General features: G+C 41.4%; 1 protein-coding gene across 6 annotated transcripts in view; it reads right to left on the bottom strand.

Moving 5' to 3' along the window:
• SLC35F1 (solute carrier family 35 member F1) overlaps positions 1-17,353 on the bottom strand; it is a 390,852-nt gene that overhangs the window by 29,606 nt on the left and 343,893 nt on the right. For all 6 annotated transcript variants that reach the window (XM_072831666.1, XM_072831675.1, XM_072831682.1 and 3 more), the window contains 3 exons: positions 13,695-13,854; positions 8,482-8,638; positions 6,544-6,596 (listed from right to left, as the gene is read on the bottom strand). In XM_072831666.1, the coding sequence (XP_072687767.1) occupies positions 6,544-6,596; positions 8,482-8,638; positions 13,695-13,854 (370 nt within the window). The remainder of the gene's footprint in view (positions 1-6,543; positions 6,597-8,481; positions 8,639-13,694; positions 13,855-17,353) is intronic.

The following is a 17,353-nucleotide window of genomic DNA, read 5'->3' as shown; positions in this document are numbered from 1 at the left end:
ATCACTGATTTAGATTAAATATGATTGAGCCAGGAAGCTCCAGATTCAAACCCTTCCATCATCTTGCCTGTCTTACATGTGGGATCTGTTGTTTAATATTCACTCAATTATTCAACCACGTAGTCACTCGGTACTACTCTACCCTCGGCTAGCAAAGCAATGGAAAACAGAATAGAGGAAAAACTTAGAGTTGCTTTAGTGCAAAGAAAGGAAAAAAGGGTTCCCTTTCGGGAATGGTAGAGGGCTTGCTTCAGGAAGGGTGACTAGCTAAGGCTTCCTTGTGTAAGAGGACTGAGAGGAGATGGCCAGGGAGGAGCCAGGGCAAGGACATTTTAGGCAGGGAGATCTGCAAGTGAAAAACCCTGATGACAGGGCCTGAGGTGTTCCAGGAGCTGCCAGGGGCCAAGACATCTGTGCAGAATGAACAGAATGGGGCAGTGGGAAGGGATGATGGTGGAAAATTAGGCAGAAGATGGATTTTGCAGGGCCTTGTAGTCTAGGAAGGAAATGGACATCTTATTCTGGTGGTAACAGGAAGCCATTGAGGAGCTGGTAGCAGGTGGCTCACACCTGATGCACATCTTTAAAAGATGGCTCTGGCTGCTGTGTGTGTGGAGGTGGGGCTGGCAGGAGAAAGCATGGCAGTCCAGGAGAGGTGCAGTGGCCTAGTCCAGGCAAGAGATGCTGGCGGCTTTGCTCAGGATGGCAGGGGAGATGAAGGACAGTGGCTGGGTCTGTGGAGATGCAGCAAGCCCTGGTAGCAGACTGGAGAAAGGGGCCCTCAAGGATACCATGGGTTCTTGTGAGAACCCATGACTTTCTGGTTAATTTAGAATTATGGCCCCTTTACCGAGATGGAGAGAATTGAAGAGAGGACAGATTTTCAGGGGAAATAAAAAAGCTCCATTTTGAACATGTTAGTTTTAGATGCTCATGCCCCAGATCTGTCCAGGAGGGAGCTGGATATATAATTAGCAGGCTCCGAGAAGAGGTAACTGTACCCTTGGTGAGCCACGGAGAGTAGGGAAACAGACACACAGTGGAGTTTTGCTCTATTCGTCAGGTTACATCAGGTGTGCTTCAAGCTTAAACACTCTAAACCTATCTCTAAAAACTGCAGAAATTAGAGAGGCGGGAATGGAAGATCTACACCATCAGAGTTCATCACTTTTTTAGGTCAACCAATGTTTTTGTGTGTGAACATCCTGTTTGGTCAGCAACGCATGGTCCGCCAGATGAACTTATGATTCCATTGAAGTGGGAATGAGAATGGCTGCAATTTGCTGATGTGCCGTCTGTAGGTGGACATTAGCTTGTCAATGGCTGTTCACAACACATCTGAAGACCCATTGTGCTGTCCGTGCAGGGTTTTCAAACAATCAGTGTGATCAAACAAATTAACTGAATAATTTTTTTTGACTGACAACTATACTACGGCTGCCACAATCTCATTGATAGACAAGGCATGTGTATAGGCATTTCTTATTTGCAATGTTTTCTCCCTCACAAAAGACAGAAGCATTTGGTAGCTTGTGTCCTCATGCCCTAAAGAGACTTAAGTTAAAGAAATTAGAGGGACCCCTGGGTGGCTCAGTGGTTGAGCGTCTGCCTTTGGCCCAGGGCGTGATCCCAGGATCCGGGATTAAGTCCTGCATCAGGCTCCTTGTGGGGATCCTGCTTCTTCCTCGGCCTGTGTCTCTGCTTCTCTCTCTCTCTGTGTCTCTCATGAATAAATAAATAAAATCTTAAAAAAAAAAAAAGAAATTGGAAAGAATACTATTGGTTAAGACTGATTGTGTGCTTGTCACATGCCATGTACTTTACATACATTAATTAATATCTACAACAGCAGAACACCACTACTATTATTACCCCCCTTTATACAGAGAAGGAAAGAGGCTAATGAGTATATCAGTTAAGAAACCCCAACCACACCACAGGTTTAATACAGGAAATTTAATTTGGGGCAAATTTAATTTAATTTGGGTAAATTTAATTTAAAAGGTGCTTGAGTGGGTGACAGGGGAAAATGGGATGATGAGGCGCCTTGGAGATTAGCAACAGCAGTGACGTCCTCACACTCCCGGAGCCACAGAGATCCAGGGAGGAGACCTTGTTACCAGGAGTCAGAAGGCAGGAAAGCCCAGAAAGGTACAATCACAGAGGGCACTCAGCCATTTCTAGAGACCTGACTCCAAAACAGAGAGAAACAGGGGACACACCCTGGTTTCTTTCTTCTTCCCACCCTCCAACCCCCTCCTGTCTCCCGTTGGCCAAATCTAGCAGGAAGCCACTTAAAGGACAGCCTGGGACGTGTAGTTGCATGAGTCAGCCTGTGCAATGCAGAGCAGAGGAAGGGTAAGAAACAGATAGATCTGTGAATAAACAGGAAACACCAGCGCACAGAGGGTAACTTGCCCTCAGGACACACGCTGTTGGACTTTAAATTCTGAGCACATCTCAGGTGTGCTCAGAATTACTGTTTAATTATTCTATATCTATATTGTTTAATTATTATGAAGAGAAATGGGGCTTTGATGGAGCATCCAACATGATTCTAATGAGCGTGTCATCTTATATATAGTACATATATGATAAACACATGATATATGATGTACCTTCAGGTATGATAGACACGATACACACGTGTATGTGTAGTATGTGTCCGTGTGTGCTGAATAGGTTTTATCTCATTCCTTTGGGCTCCAGTGTTTTGTCTTTCACTTTCCTTTGAATATACCAGATTTTTAAAACGTTTTTAATTTTTTTAAAAAATATTTTATTTATTTATTCATGAGAGACATAGAGAGAGAGAGATAGAGGCAGAGACACAGGCAGAGGGAGAAGCAGGCTTTGTGCAGGGAGCCTGACATGGGACTTGATCCTGGGTCTCCAGGATCACACCCTGGGCTGAAGGCGGCACTAAACCGTTGAGCCACCGGGGCTGCCCAACATTTTTAATTCTTAAAGAAGGTTTCTTAGCACATATGCATCAGGCTAAGTCTGCCAAGGGGGACTCACTCTGAGAGGGCACGTCCATACCCGCTGCCCCCACCCTTGCAGGCCACCATGTGCTTCCTCCCGTGGCCTCACCTCCCAGGCCTCTGATTCAGCCTCAGTAAAAAGGGTGCATTCTTAGTTATCTTTAAGTTCCTCCCTGCTCCATCGTCCCATTACTCCATCTTCAGGGAAAAGCCAGATCTCTTGTTTTGGCCTCCAAGAGGAAACCCAAACCAAAACCAAAACGATCATCACCCACAAAAGCAGAGGAGAAACCCCCTGCATACCATGAACCTGTGCTCCCTGACACACAGCACACTTTTTCTTTCCTTTGATGTTTGGTTCTCACATCAGTTTGGTTCTCACATCAGTTTTGGTTCTCATATCAGTTTGTATTTGTTCACATGTCCTTTAACACAATATGGCAAATGGGATAAAGGGAAGGTTGAAGCCATTTATTAGATTTCTGAGAGTTATTTGAACACACCTGCTCCCCAGGACATTTGAGCGCCTTTAGGTTGTACATTTTCCCCAAATTTAATGATTATATAACCAGACCCATGCTCTCCGTTGGGTAGGGTAAAATAAAGAAAGAAAACACCCAGCAATACCAGTGGTCTTCTTGCTTTGAATTACTCTCTGGATCTTGCAAATGTTCTAGGAAATAACGGAGTCTGTTTAAAAAAGAAAATGCCTTCCAAGTGCAGAAAATATAAAATACATTTATTATGCCCTTGCTCCATAGGAAAAAAATATCTTCTTACTTTGATAAAATGTCAACCATATGAGCTGTCCAAGAGACCGTATGAGGGGGATTGCTGATGTGGGGACAGGGGAGGGAGAGAGAAATGCTTTGACAGATGGTGAGAGATGAAGACAGTCTTGGATTTTGGTCTCCTAACTAAGATGCTGTGAGCTTTCCAGCAGACCCTGCAATCAGAACTCGGCACTCTTGGGTGATTTCCTAAGGAGTGCAAGGATGCTTTGAGAGGAGGCTGACCCCCCAGCCTGATAGCTCCTTGCCTCTCGAGTCCCCGGAGCTAGTAGGCCATCTCTTGGTTCTCCAGAAAGAGCAATGTCAAGCCTAGACCTCCTGCCATTGCCCCATCCCTTCCCTGTTATCTCTACTTTGAAAGATGACAGAGGGCAAAACAGGCCCCATCTCCCTTGCTTGTCATTCACTCATTCACTCATTTAGTAAACATTTATTCACTCAATGTTATGTACACAGAACTGAGCTAAACGACGACACCATGTAGTTGGTCAGGATGAGGTAATGGGGATAGAGGTAGCCCTTGTGTTAAAAAAAACAAAAAACAAAAAACAACCTCAAACACAACCCTACTGATGCTTTGGAAAGAAAAGGATGAATATCTGGTTCCCTTTTTTTGCCCATTTTAGCCTCTTTTCCAACCAGGAATGAAAATGATGGCTCTATAATGTAGTCCTTTTATGCCGCCTTTCATCACCTTGGACTACAGGGGATTGACATTTTAATGGCAACAGGCGAGTTAAGAGTAAAACCACCTACTGACGCCACATTTAACTAACACTGGATTATAAAAGAACCTCGGTGGACATGCTTGTGACATCCACATAATTACAGGACATATTATTATTAATATTTTTTTTATCATTGCTGTGACTATTAGCATAAAACAAATTTACACCACTGCGTGTGAAGTGTTACCAAGCACGGGTCACATTTGGTTTCCTGGCTCTGAGTCACAAAGGTAAACACATCTGTAACCTGAAGCTGGTTTCCTTTCCTCCTCCCCCCGCCACTCCTCCCTGCACCCCCCTCCCCCTTCTGGTGATTTTTTCATCTAATTGTAACATTTGATAGCAAGACTCAATAGGAAATAAATGGCAGGATTCTGTGACAGACACAAGAGCTGGTCAGCCCTTGAAGTCACTTGCGATTACCCCCAGGGGGAGTCCTGCATAATCCTGTAGCTCTGGGGGGCCACCAGAGGGAACTGTGTCAGCAGTGGTGAGCTGGCCTTGGATGCTTCTGGGCCTGGGGGGTAGGTAAAGTGGTGCAGCGAAGCTATATCATTGTTGTTCTTGCTGGTGGAGGCAAAATTTGACCAAAGCTGTCAATCTCATCAAAACTCACAGAAGCAGGAGGTGGCTGGGGCAGCCAGCTTTGGTGTGGGCCATCTGGCTTCACCTCGCATTTGCAGTCCGGGTGCACACATTTTCCAAGCACCCTTAGGAGCCGAGCACTGCGCTCACCGCTGGCCCCCCGTGCAACTTGGTCTGGACACTGAAGGGACAGCGAGGCAGAGGGTTTTAAATGCCATTTCCTTCTGGGGCTTGCTGTGAGATCACTATAGCAATATCTCAGACCTTAAATCCTTTTTTTTTTTTTTTAATTTTTATTTATTTATGATAGTCATACAGAGAGAGAGAGAGAGAGAGAGGCAGAGACATAGGCAGAGGGAGAAGCAGGCTCCATGCACCGGGAGCCCGATGTGGGATTCGATCCCGGGTCTCCAGGATCGCGCCCTGGGCCAAAGGCAGGCGCTAAACCGCTGCGTCACCCAGGGATCCCTTAAATCCTTGTTTTAATTTTATTTTTATGCTGGCAAATCGAACTTCAATAAAAACAAATGGATAAAAAAAAGACAGAGGCAGCCTACAATGATTCTAATGCTTTTACCAATGAATGGTATTTCTTAGGTTAATCACAGCTATGATTTAAAAAACAGTCCATTTTTGAAAGTAGTATTTTTGCCTTTTCAAAAATTTTGAAAACCCTTGAGAACAAGTAAATATGACTTTAGGAGAGACCTATTAAAGCTTTCTGTTGAATTGTTTTGAATTTAATTCTGTAAAAGGTGAATATATATATATATAATATATATATAAGCTTATATATATATAAGCTCTATTTAAAAAATAGAAAATAAAATAAATTTAAAAAATAAAATAAATATTTCTTTTAGAGAAAAGTGATTTTCGAAACAGGTGGAATGTGAGATACCCTGGATGACTGTTAACTAGCTCGAAGCGTGTCTGGTATTTTTCACCAAGTCCACTTGGAGATCATTTAACCATTTCTTATGCTCCCTTCTGAAAAGGTTTTTATCGGCTCAAAATGCCCATTACATTGTTTTCTTGTATGCCTTTTTGTTCATTCCTCCCCCCTCCCCCCACTAAAGTGCCACTTTTTAATGATCCCATCAGTTCTGTGTTTCTTGGCTAGAGAAAATAGCTGTCATTTATGCCTTACCACTGCCTCTGGGCATTTTTTCCTTCTTGTTGGTCTTTTAACCTAATAACATACTTCTGTGTCTACACTAATGGCATCCTGATGATGATAATGGGCAGAAGCTCAATTAGGAAACATTATGAATCACACAGTTTAGTCTCTCACCGGGTACAAGAATTCCTAAAATGACCAGGGATTTCATTTTCCTTTGTCCCCTGCATTCTGGACGCTTTCATGGTTCGTGGCCCACTCCCGCCCACGTCGCCCTTCAAACACATCCTTCAGGTTTACGAAACACAGCATTTTTAGAAAAGCAAACCCCTTACCGATCTGCCAATCCCAGGGCACCTTTAGCAGCTCCTTGTGCTCCATGATCGCTCTGCAAATTCAAAGAAAGTGGACCTCATGAGCAAGATTATAATGTGTCCTACTTCTTTTCTCTTTTCTTTTTTCATTTACCAGATTTATAGAAGTCATGAAACAACCAACTGAATTTCAAAAATAACTTTGGGCCAAGGATAGGGAAGTCTAATTTTCAGTCTGAGAATCCCCCTGAAGGTGTGGTCAGTGGGCATACGGTGGTGCCCAATCCTTCCACTGGCCTTTTCACCAAACAGTCCACCTGCCACCTTGATTTCTTCTTGCTTAGATGAAGTCCAAAAAGTCAATGGTAAGGTGAGGAAAATATCTGTGCTCGCAGAAATTTGTTTTGCTTTGTGTTTGGAGTCAGTTTTCTGATTGAGGATTCTCAAGGGCAGTGGTTCTAATTCAAAGATACTCCATCTGGAGAGCACATTGAAACAATTTCTTGAGCCCCATCCCTAGAGATCCGCATTCAGTAGATGTGGCTGGGGCCCCGAGATGTGTATCTCTGCTAAGTTCTCATGTGGTATCAGTGCTGCTGGTCAGAGAAGCTCATTTTGAGAACCACTGCTCTGGAAGAGGACCAGGAGGTGAAGCTGGCACCGCTCCACCCTCAATGTACTCTGTTGCCAAAGACAACCATGTGCCACTTCCATTATTTTGGCAGCAGTGGTCCTAAAGGGCTCAGTTAGCTTGAATGGACTGTAACTGAGGCAAATGAGTGCCGGATCTGATTCTACTCTTTGGATTCAAGAATAATAATCCATAAAATGAGCCATCTATCTACAGAATGCTGGTTATGAATAGTTGAACTAGGCAATTTCTTTTCCTCTCACAAAGTTGAAGCACCAAATTTAGGAGCTTTGAAATGCCATCCCACTTTCAAAATGAATCAAAAATAAATCCTTCTCAGAGACTCTCCCCATCTCTGTGCCTTGTTTGCCATGGAGTTTTACTTCTATCTCCAGATACCAAAATTTGGAGGATTCTTGGAAACAGCCTATTGGTAAAAACTATTTAAGGTGATGCCAAAATATCTTCCATAAATAATCAGATACTGAACTAAAACAATTACAAAGTACTTGCCTTATAGACAGGGATTTGGTGAAATTAGAATTATTTGCTTTGTAGAAAAGGATTTGGTGAAATTAGACTGGAGGCTGTACTATCATTCTTCATCCCTTACATGAAATGTTTAAAACATATGGTCTTTATCGATGGAAAAGTATGGTTTGTTTGACACTTATTCTTACAACAATTCTGAGGCACTAGTCAGTGATGACTTCTACGCTCCAATGCAGGACCATTACAAAATTGGTGTTTTGGACTTTCTGATGCTTGGTGAGTGTCTGTGTTTTATCTTCAACTGTTCAAGGAAAATAGGAACACCAAACTTCTAAGAGATGAATTGAAAATATGGTTCCTTCAGGCAAATCCATGGGCAATAGAAGAATAAATTTATGAAAGGACAAACTTATACTGTAAGCTTCTTAGTAGTTGTTGTCACTAGTGAACAGATGTCCCTTTTTGGAAGTGTATTAAATCATGGCATTTACACTTAGGTATTCTACTTCTCTAAGTAAAACCACGGCTGGTTTAGGAGGATCAATGTACTTCTACTGTTGTTGTTGTTGTTGTTGTTTTGTTGTTGTTGTTGTTTTTGTAAATTGTGTACAAAGTCCACTAAGCGGTTTTCTAATAATTGATCATAAACTTCTTTAGTTTTGAAGATGCTTAAGCAAGAAAGATACTGAGTTTTCAGATTTCATGTAGGAAGTTAGTGAAACGTTTCCAGCCTTGGTTTTTATAAAGTAAAGCGACCAACCTTACCCTAATGAGAATAATTAAAATAAGCCCTAAGAGTCTCTATTGTCTGAATTTCTTCTTATTTTTTTACTCACAATTGAATTCCGCTGAAGAAAGCCCCGAAGAGTCCAATCATTCCCAGAAATTCCACTCGACTCAGGGTTCGGATGATGTATTCTTCCCAGACGTTAGAGATACCGTATAATGTGGCTCCTCCTAAGACCAGAAGGTCCCCTACCAGCTTATTTTCCCCTAGGAACCAAAAACACAAACGCAGCTTCATTAAAATGTTCTTAATGAGAATCTGGCACCAGCAAATTGAACTTCCTTTGTCTATTCTATTCCGATGTTTTTACAGAAGTCCAGTCATTTGCCAACTGAAATTTAGTAAAGTCTGTTTATCTGCACTCCAGATATATTCTGGTATAAAAAGGTTGCCGACGTCTGCCCAACCAGAAATCTTCCTTAACTGAAAAAAGGGACCAGTCGCTTCTAGATTGCACTCTCTCTACAAAGCCCCATGTCTTCTGTCTATATATATGTCTAGGAATATATGCTAATACATGTACGTGTTATATTTGCCGCAGGATGCTTTCCAACAGCTTGGTGAACATGGTGTAGAACAAACAGAGTCAGTCTGAATTTCCACCCTCTGCTACACAGGGAGGGAAGCTATAACAGAATTAGTCGAGACTCTTTATTTTGACTATGGGCAAAATATGTACTTGCTTAGAAAATGAGAGTGAAAGGGATTATGGGCTGAAATTTTCAACTTCTCTACAGTAAGTAATGTAAGAGTGAAAATATATGTAATTCACCATTATATTAACATTTTGTTTTCATAAAAATGTCTATTTGTTTTAAAATCAATTTTGGTTGGTTTGGGTTTGTCCAATTCTTAATAAGTGCTCTACCCTGCTATTTCCTATAATTAGGCCCTAGGAAGTATGAAGCCAGGGAATGAGTGTGGAAGTTAGCAGCCCCTGTGGGCTTGTACCTTCGCAGTCTCCAGCTCTTGTACAGGTCAGCACCTGGGAGTGTGGCAGGCATGTAGTTCTGGGGCACAAGAGATCCCAGATGGGAAGGGTGCTCTCTCCAGCATAATTCTAGGAAGGGGGCACACATCATAGAGTGGCCTTGGATTCCCAGATTAGCTGGAATAATCTAAAACTGTAGAAACCAGATTCTCAGTGTTCATCTAGGAGCACTGAGCATTCTCTAGGAAATGCCTTCACATAAAAGAATCTGCGCTAGGCTTGGGGAAAGGGTTCTTCATTCATTCCTTTTTGGTCACCTTGGCAGATTCTGTATTTACAGGTGCCCCTTGAACAATGCAGGGCTTAGGGGTGCTGATCCCTATGTAGTCAAAAATCTGCATTGAAATTTTGACTCCCCAAAGATTTAACTACTAATAGCCTAACATTTACCAGAAATATTACCAATAATACAAACACTTAACACATATTTTGTATGTTATATATATATATACATATATATATATATATAATCTACTGCTTTTTTTTAATTAAAGATTTTATTTATTTATTTGACAGAGAGAGGGAGGGAGAGAGTACAAGCAGAGGGGGCAGCAGGAAGAAGGAAAAGGAAAAGCAGACTTCCCACTGCAAGAGAGCCCAATGTGGGACTTGATCTCAGGATCCTGGGATCATGATCTGAGCCTAAGGCAGATGCTTAATCGACTGAGACATCCAGGCGCCCCTATCCAGGTGCCTGTATTCTTACAATAAAGTAAGCTAGAGAAAAGAAAGTGTCAAGAAACTCAAGAGGAGAAAATACACTTACAGTACTGTACCATATTTATCAAAGAAAAAACTCTATGTCTAAGTGGGCCTGTGCATTTCAAAAGCATGCCATTCAAGGGTCAGCTGTACTCTAAAGGTGTCACTTTTCCTATGGCAAATTCCCACTCCTGGTAAGGATCGGAAAGAGAAGAGACCCTGAAAGCCAGGAGAACTTCCTGGAGTCAGCTTCCTGGGAAAACTGCTACTTACCAGTAGACTAAGAAATAAATGGTGAATTCTACTATTCTGGAGTGTTTAAAGATTATTAATATAATTTATGAAAATGGACCCCTCCCATTGAGCACTTTTGAGTTTTAAATGTGACTAACTGTCCTGTTTTCCTGGGACTCTCTTGGTTTTAGCACCAAATTCCCTCACCTGAGGAAACCTCTTCATCCTGAGCAATCTGGGACAGTCCTTTCTCCTCATCTACTATAGTAGAACAGTTGTGCATTTCTTTTAAGGGCCACCATTATAGAAAAATAAGCATTAAGTGGTGTAGCAGAAAGAATACTGGCTAGATTCACATTTAGGCCACACCATTTAGTACTGGTGTGTCCTTGCACACGCTCCTGATCTCCCTTAGACTTGATCTCTTTAGCTGCAAAAGTGAGTATAAGAAAACCTTCTTTGCATAGTTAGGAGGACTTAAATGAGATAATGCATGGGAAAGTGCCTGGCACCAAAAAAAAATTATCACTCTTTTTTGGATTGTGTTTAATTATCTAGCTCCTTGAAAATGTTTTCTCTTCCTTGAAATAACTATAAAATTATGTCTAGCAATAAGAAAAAATGTTGTTACAGATATCTAACATCTTGAATAAATAAACTAGATGTAATCAATGCATTATGGTAGAAAGATGATATTTTGGGGAGCAGGAAATACATTTTATAACAAGGAGCAGTTTTAATTGAGTTTTATCTCAGTCTTAGGGCTTCTTCCCACTTTGTGCAGTGCACTCCACAGGCTCCGAGGCAGAGCCTCCAGTGCCACAGACTGCAGATGCCTTCTCTCCACTTCTGTCTGAGGTGGGCTAATCTGCTGGCAAAGTTTCATCAGAAGCACAACTCCTGGCACATCGCCGTGTGCCCTGATACAGACATTTCGTATCTGGAGAGCCTGCGGCCATCTGCAACAGTTCCTTCAGCAAGACTTAAATCAAAATGAGGAAGAAACATTCTAACAAAGAGAATTAGAGTAATTACTTTAATTATAATGAAGTCAAAGTAACTTTGAACAGGCCCTTATCATCATGCTTGAGGAAAGAATTTTCAAGATCCCAAGCTAAGGTGATCCATGGATTAAGCAACATAAAATGGTTCAAATCAGACATTCTCTTCTCCTATGAAAAGCTCTTGATAGGCTGATGAAGTTCTGGTGAGTGAAGTATGTTCGAAAAGTTCTCTCCCTGGCTAAGTAATAACATTGAACCAATTCTACCGTCAAGGTGAAAACAAATGGAATATTTTCCATAATTATGCACGCCAATTTTAAGATTATACTGTCCTTAAAACCAGAGTGTGTTTCTTTCTTTTTTTCAAAACATTTTATATGACAGCTTAAATGGCTGTCTAATTTATTTTATAAAATAAGCCCTTGGATCCTATATTTGGGCTGCCTTTAGAACATCATATCATGCACTTGGGCACCATTACTCTAGCATTGAAGGTACTCCCTGATGATAAATTTTAATTGTTAACACGAGGACGTCATTTGTCACAAGAAGGATGCTGCTGTGAATCTTAAACAGATAAAGTCTACTCTAGTATGTTTGAACCACTCTGCGTTGTTTTTAAAAGTTGCTGCTTTTGAAAGACTCTCAAATGGACTTACTTTTTTTCTCTCTAATAGTATTACTCCTCTCCTAACACTGCATTTGAAATCAAGAAAACATTTTTTTTACCCCCCAGAAGAGATGGATAGAGCCTAGTGAAACCAGTTTAATGTAGCTTACCATTCTAGGCTTAAACATTCAGATTTATGAGGGTAATTGTCTTCCTTGACTAGGAAATGCAAGATGATGGCTAGAGGTCAGTGATTAAGGTTCAGCAAAGCATAATTTTCATAAAGAAGGGTACATGCTTCTCCTTAGTCAGTGTTTACACCATTCAACTAAAGCTGAGAAACTGTAATTAAATTATGACTTTAGAACAACTAGCCACATTATATCAGACAAAAAGAACTATCTGATTGATCCAAAGAGATTATCCATATCAGGACCACTATGAGTTTAGAGCATAAAGCTGACCCTTTCATATGACATCTATTGATACACCATGGAACCAGTGTTTCATAGAAAAGTTGGTGGGAAAAGCTGGTGTGTGTATTTTTAGTCTCTCTGTTGAGGTGGGATTGATTATGTGGTGTAGGCAGTGTTGTGAGGGCCAAGGCTGTCTCTCTTTTGCTCCGTGTTGTCTTTAGCTCCTAGAGATGTGGGGCAGAGAAAAAAGCCTGCCCCAGAGTTTAAGAGCCTTGAGTTCTATTCTAGACTCTGCTCTTATAGTTCTGTGACCTTGGGAATTCACTTGGCTTCCCTGTATCTTAGTGTTCTTGTGTGTCACATATAAAGTTGCTGAACAAGGTCTGTTTCAGCTATAATGTTCTACGATGCAACTTAAAAAGATAAATTATATTTATTTCGGGTACTTCCTACAACCTAGCCTCATTATGAGAAATGTTCCAATTTTGACTATCATCAAATTCCATAGGAGGAAGGTCAATTCCAAGAGCTATTGAGATGTGAATATTTTCCATTCCATTCTTGAGGTTCACAAAAGAGGTCATTTTTTTCTGTGCCCCCTAATCTTAGGTAGCATAAGAATTTTTATATATTTTAAAGAACTCCAAAGCTTAAAAAAAAGGATCCTCTGGAAATCCTGCTGAATCAGGGATCCCCATCAGATTCATAACAATTTGATGAGTAAATCTTGAAGCTTTACCTTACAGGTCTATAAGCAGTGACTGATAACCAGAAATCCTCCCCACCAAAAATATAAACAAACAAAATACCATGCACAAGGAGACTAAACATAGCTCCCCCACATAAAAATATTCATTATTCCCAATATAGTCTTCGAATTTAAAATATCCACTCTTAGCTTATATAACCAACCTCCATCCAGTGGTTTGAAAGCTCAGTCTTTCTCTGACTTGAGAAAGCAAGAGTTTGAGGGTGGGGTGTGGAGAAGGCCACTGTGGTCCAGGAGAGGATCACTGACATCATTTCTAACCAGCTGGTTTAGGCAGGAGCAATGGCCTCCAAAATATCCTCCAAATGGGTCCTGACCCTCAGTTTTAAACACCATCTGAATGTTTCTGAATACATGTAGAAAGGGCAGTAAGTTTGTATTTTGCTTCCTCCATTCACTCAGAAAACAGGGATGAAGCACCTTCTATGCACCACTATTCTAGGTGTTGAGGAACAAACAGGAGTAAGATGCAGACACTGGGAAGACCAAATTTATTGTTTCTACCCCACCACGGTGGTGAACAGCTAGGGACTCACCTGCTCCCTGATGCCTTCCCACAAGCACATCCGCTCCTGCCATGCAGCCCATGCCCAGGATGCAGACCACGATGCCGAGGAAATGCACAGCCTTGTACCGGATCAGCAGGAAGAACCAGGACAGCAAAATCACCACCGGGATCACAAAGCAGTCCAAGAGCTATAGGGAAAGAGGGAGGTAAACAGAAACAAGAGATTCAGGGGGAAGCTTCCCACATGATAAAGAAAAATAACAGCCCTATAGAGAAGGTACTTCCCTGAACCCGAGTTTCTGTGTAGACCCAGAACTGATTCAGTTAAACAGACTCTGAAACAAGCACAAACTAAATTTACTGAAACATCTTCCAAGCTTTGAGTGAAAGGAGAGAAGGCCAATGGACAGGATAAGGCTGGTAGTGAAGAGTCTCCTGCCCCAGTGCCCAGACTCCACAGGAAAAGCTCGCAGGAGGGGAGGATACACGGAGCCACTGTAGATGGTTCTACTATTTTAGGAGTACATCTGGGGATGGGAGGCGAGAAGGTTGAGGTCTTATCATGTTATATAAATTATTAGAATTTAGACAAAAGTTGAACTTAATTTCTTCCAGACAACTGTCTTCTCACTGCTTGTAAAAATATATGCTCTAGCCTTAAACACAAATATGACTCTCAAGTTTACAATACTTTAAACATACTGTTGTAAAAAAAAAAAGAGTAAAAAAGAGAGAGAGGAAGAATAAACAGAGTATAGAAAAAAAAATCCTTGATTTCACTTCTTACGTATTTTGTGCTAATAGTGAGATTCCACTTGACATGGAAGCCCCGGGAGTCGGTAGAGAGTTGGCCCCAATCATGTGGCAAGTGAAGGTGGTGAAATGAGGAGACCTTTGTGCCTGGAGTCAGAAGATTTGAATTTGAGTACCAAATCCTTACTTATAGTAGTGTGACCGTAGGCAGATCACAAACTCAGGAAGCTTCAATTTCCTGCTAGTATAATGAAGATAATTACCCATTGACTTCCCCCAAAGATCACTGTGAAGCTTAGAAATGACACATGAGAACACATTTTATAAATTACAAGAGCCTCAATGCTGGTCTATAGCCATGCTTCCAAACACAGGCTCTGTGCTCCACAGAACAGGTTGTTTCTACTACACCCTATTAAGATACAGTGACCTTTGGATACTCCATGTCTCCACTAGACAAACTATGTCCCACTGGACTTCAAATTCTATGTACCAAATGAAAAACTGGTGGTCCTGACCCATTGCCCAGTACCACGCCTCTGTTAGAATCCTAAACAAGTGACTTTACCACCCAGCAGTCAGATGCAGGCCAGTATATGCCTCCACTCTTACTCCCTACATCCTGTTGGCACTAAGTTCCATCAATTCCATCCTCTAAACACCTCATATTCATTCATGCCACCCTCTCCCATTTTTGCCACCTGAACAAAGCTGGCATCCTCTCCCACCTGGAGTCAGTCTTTCCTTTCTGCCTCAGGGTCTTCAATCATGCACCCCGCTCTATCTAGAATGTCTCACCTGAATTCCTGAACTCCTGTAAACTCCTTTTCCTTCAGGCCTGCACTTATATACTGCTCTCTCAAAGAAGCCTCTTGGGTCTCCAGGCTAGGTCAGGTCCATCAATGCTTTCCTTGTGTTCTGTGTCCTTTATAGTGTCAATTGCAATAATAGGTAATGAGTACTGAATTACTGGCACGATGTCTGACTTCCCCAAGTGTCCAGAGGTCTATGAGAGCAGGACTACATTCTTAGTACTCAGACCCTGCTGTGTTCAGGAGAAGTAGCCAATGATAGTGGCTGAACCAGTACATACAGGATTTTTAATGATCAGTAATATCCAAGATTCATTAAAGTTTAAATTAAAAATGTTTGTGTATTTACAAAGCATGCCTGACCATCAGCATGACTTCTGGGATTGTAAACAGTACTCAGAATCCCCCCATCCCAAAAGTTTTTTCTTATCTGTAGGACTTTCACGATTCTCTGTGCATTGGTCTCCTTTGCAACACAAGCAATCAGAATCGTAAGCTTTCCCTGGGGTGCTGTGAGACAACAGGTGATGAAGGGCATGTGAATGCTGAGTAACATCTAGAGGTCACAGCACTCCCAGAGGGACTATGTATTTGGGTGGTGGCTGCTAGGACTGCATGATAGCACAGGGTTACTCACTGCACAGTTAATTAGCAAGTTAATGATCCTACTTGATATGATAAAATGCTCTAAGGCAGTTAGTACAACTGGCCTCAAATGCCATTTAAGTATAGTAGGAAATTTGAGTTTGCCAGTGAAAATTGTTCACTTGGCATAAAACAGTTGGTGTTTTGTTTTAACGATGAGAAATGATTGAATCAACAGTTGAATATTAGTTACATGCTCCACAATTTGGATTTCACTGTCTAGGTGGAAGCCCTTGGTCCATGGAGCTGAAGGCTTCCATTTCTGAATTATTAAAAGCAAACCAGGTGGTCATCATTCCAACTTTGGGGAGGACTGAGTGGACCTTTTTGGTTCTCAATGTCATTAGAAACCCCAAAGCACTGGATGAGTCCTAGGATCCAGTCCTTTCATGGGCTGAGCTGCAAAATCCTTATTCATACCTGTCAGGTGGTCCTGTGGATGAATAAACCCTTTAAAAGGAAGGGGAAAGGCTAAAGAAGGATACGATTCAAGTCAAGGTTTCTGGAATATTCAGCTAGGGAAGCTTGGTGCCCAGCCTACAGTAGGGGATCAATAATGGGTGGTTGAATGAATTAATGAATGGACAGATACTTGACTTGGTATCACTGATTATAGGCAGCGATGTCAGTGCTAATTCAGGCTGCTGCTGGCAGTTTGAATGGGGGGGCGGTGCTTTGTGCAGGATTGCCCCATGCTCTCTGCAGGGCATTAAGCATCGTTGGGCACTGGCCACTAAAAAAATGCTCATATACATTTATAAGTGCCCCTCAGTTTTGAATTAAGTAGACTTTGTCTACCCCCTTTATGAAAAGCTGGGGACTCAGAAGTTTCAAGAGATGAAGTGATATGCTCAAGGTCACTCAAACCATTGGTATCAGTGGGAGTCCTGTCATGGGGAGTCCTATCATGGTTTGTTTGTTTTTTTTAAAACAATATTTTAATGAAGGTCAATGATAGGAATTGCCACAGGTAGAGGTCTCATCACTGCATCTGTAACTACAGAAGAAAATAAGCATTTGGGAGCTTCTGTTAGTAAACAGGCTATTACTTTTAAGTGATTTTTGGCTCCAGCCTTTCCCCTGTGGTCATATAGCATGAAACATACTGACAAAATAATTTTCCAATAGTTTTCTGCTGGCTTAACTCCTTAGTAAAGTGGTCGTTGGAGTAAATAAAAGAGAGCGAAGCATGGTAACAGATGCCCACAACTGGGACTGTTAAAAAAGACAAGGAAGAAAACCCCTTCTGATTCTGTCATTAACCTTAGTTAGATTTACCTTTCTTTGCATATATTTCTATATCCAAAGAGAAATGATAAAATACCGACACTAAAAAATAAACAAATGAATGTTATTTCATAATTATCTTTTTTCCCTTTTCTGTGTATTTATTTTTTAAAGTTTTTATTTAAATTGCAGTTAGTTAACATACAGCGTTATATTAGTTTCAGATGTACAATACAGTGATCCAATACTT

Source organism: Canis lupus, chromosome 1 (assembly GCF_048164855.1).
Source record: "Canis lupus baileyi chromosome 1, mCanLup2.hap1, whole genome shotgun sequence".
NCBI lineage: Eukaryota > Metazoa > Chordata > Mammalia > Carnivora > Canidae > Canis > Canis lupus.
This window is presented reverse-complemented; position numbering and strand designations above follow the sequence as displayed.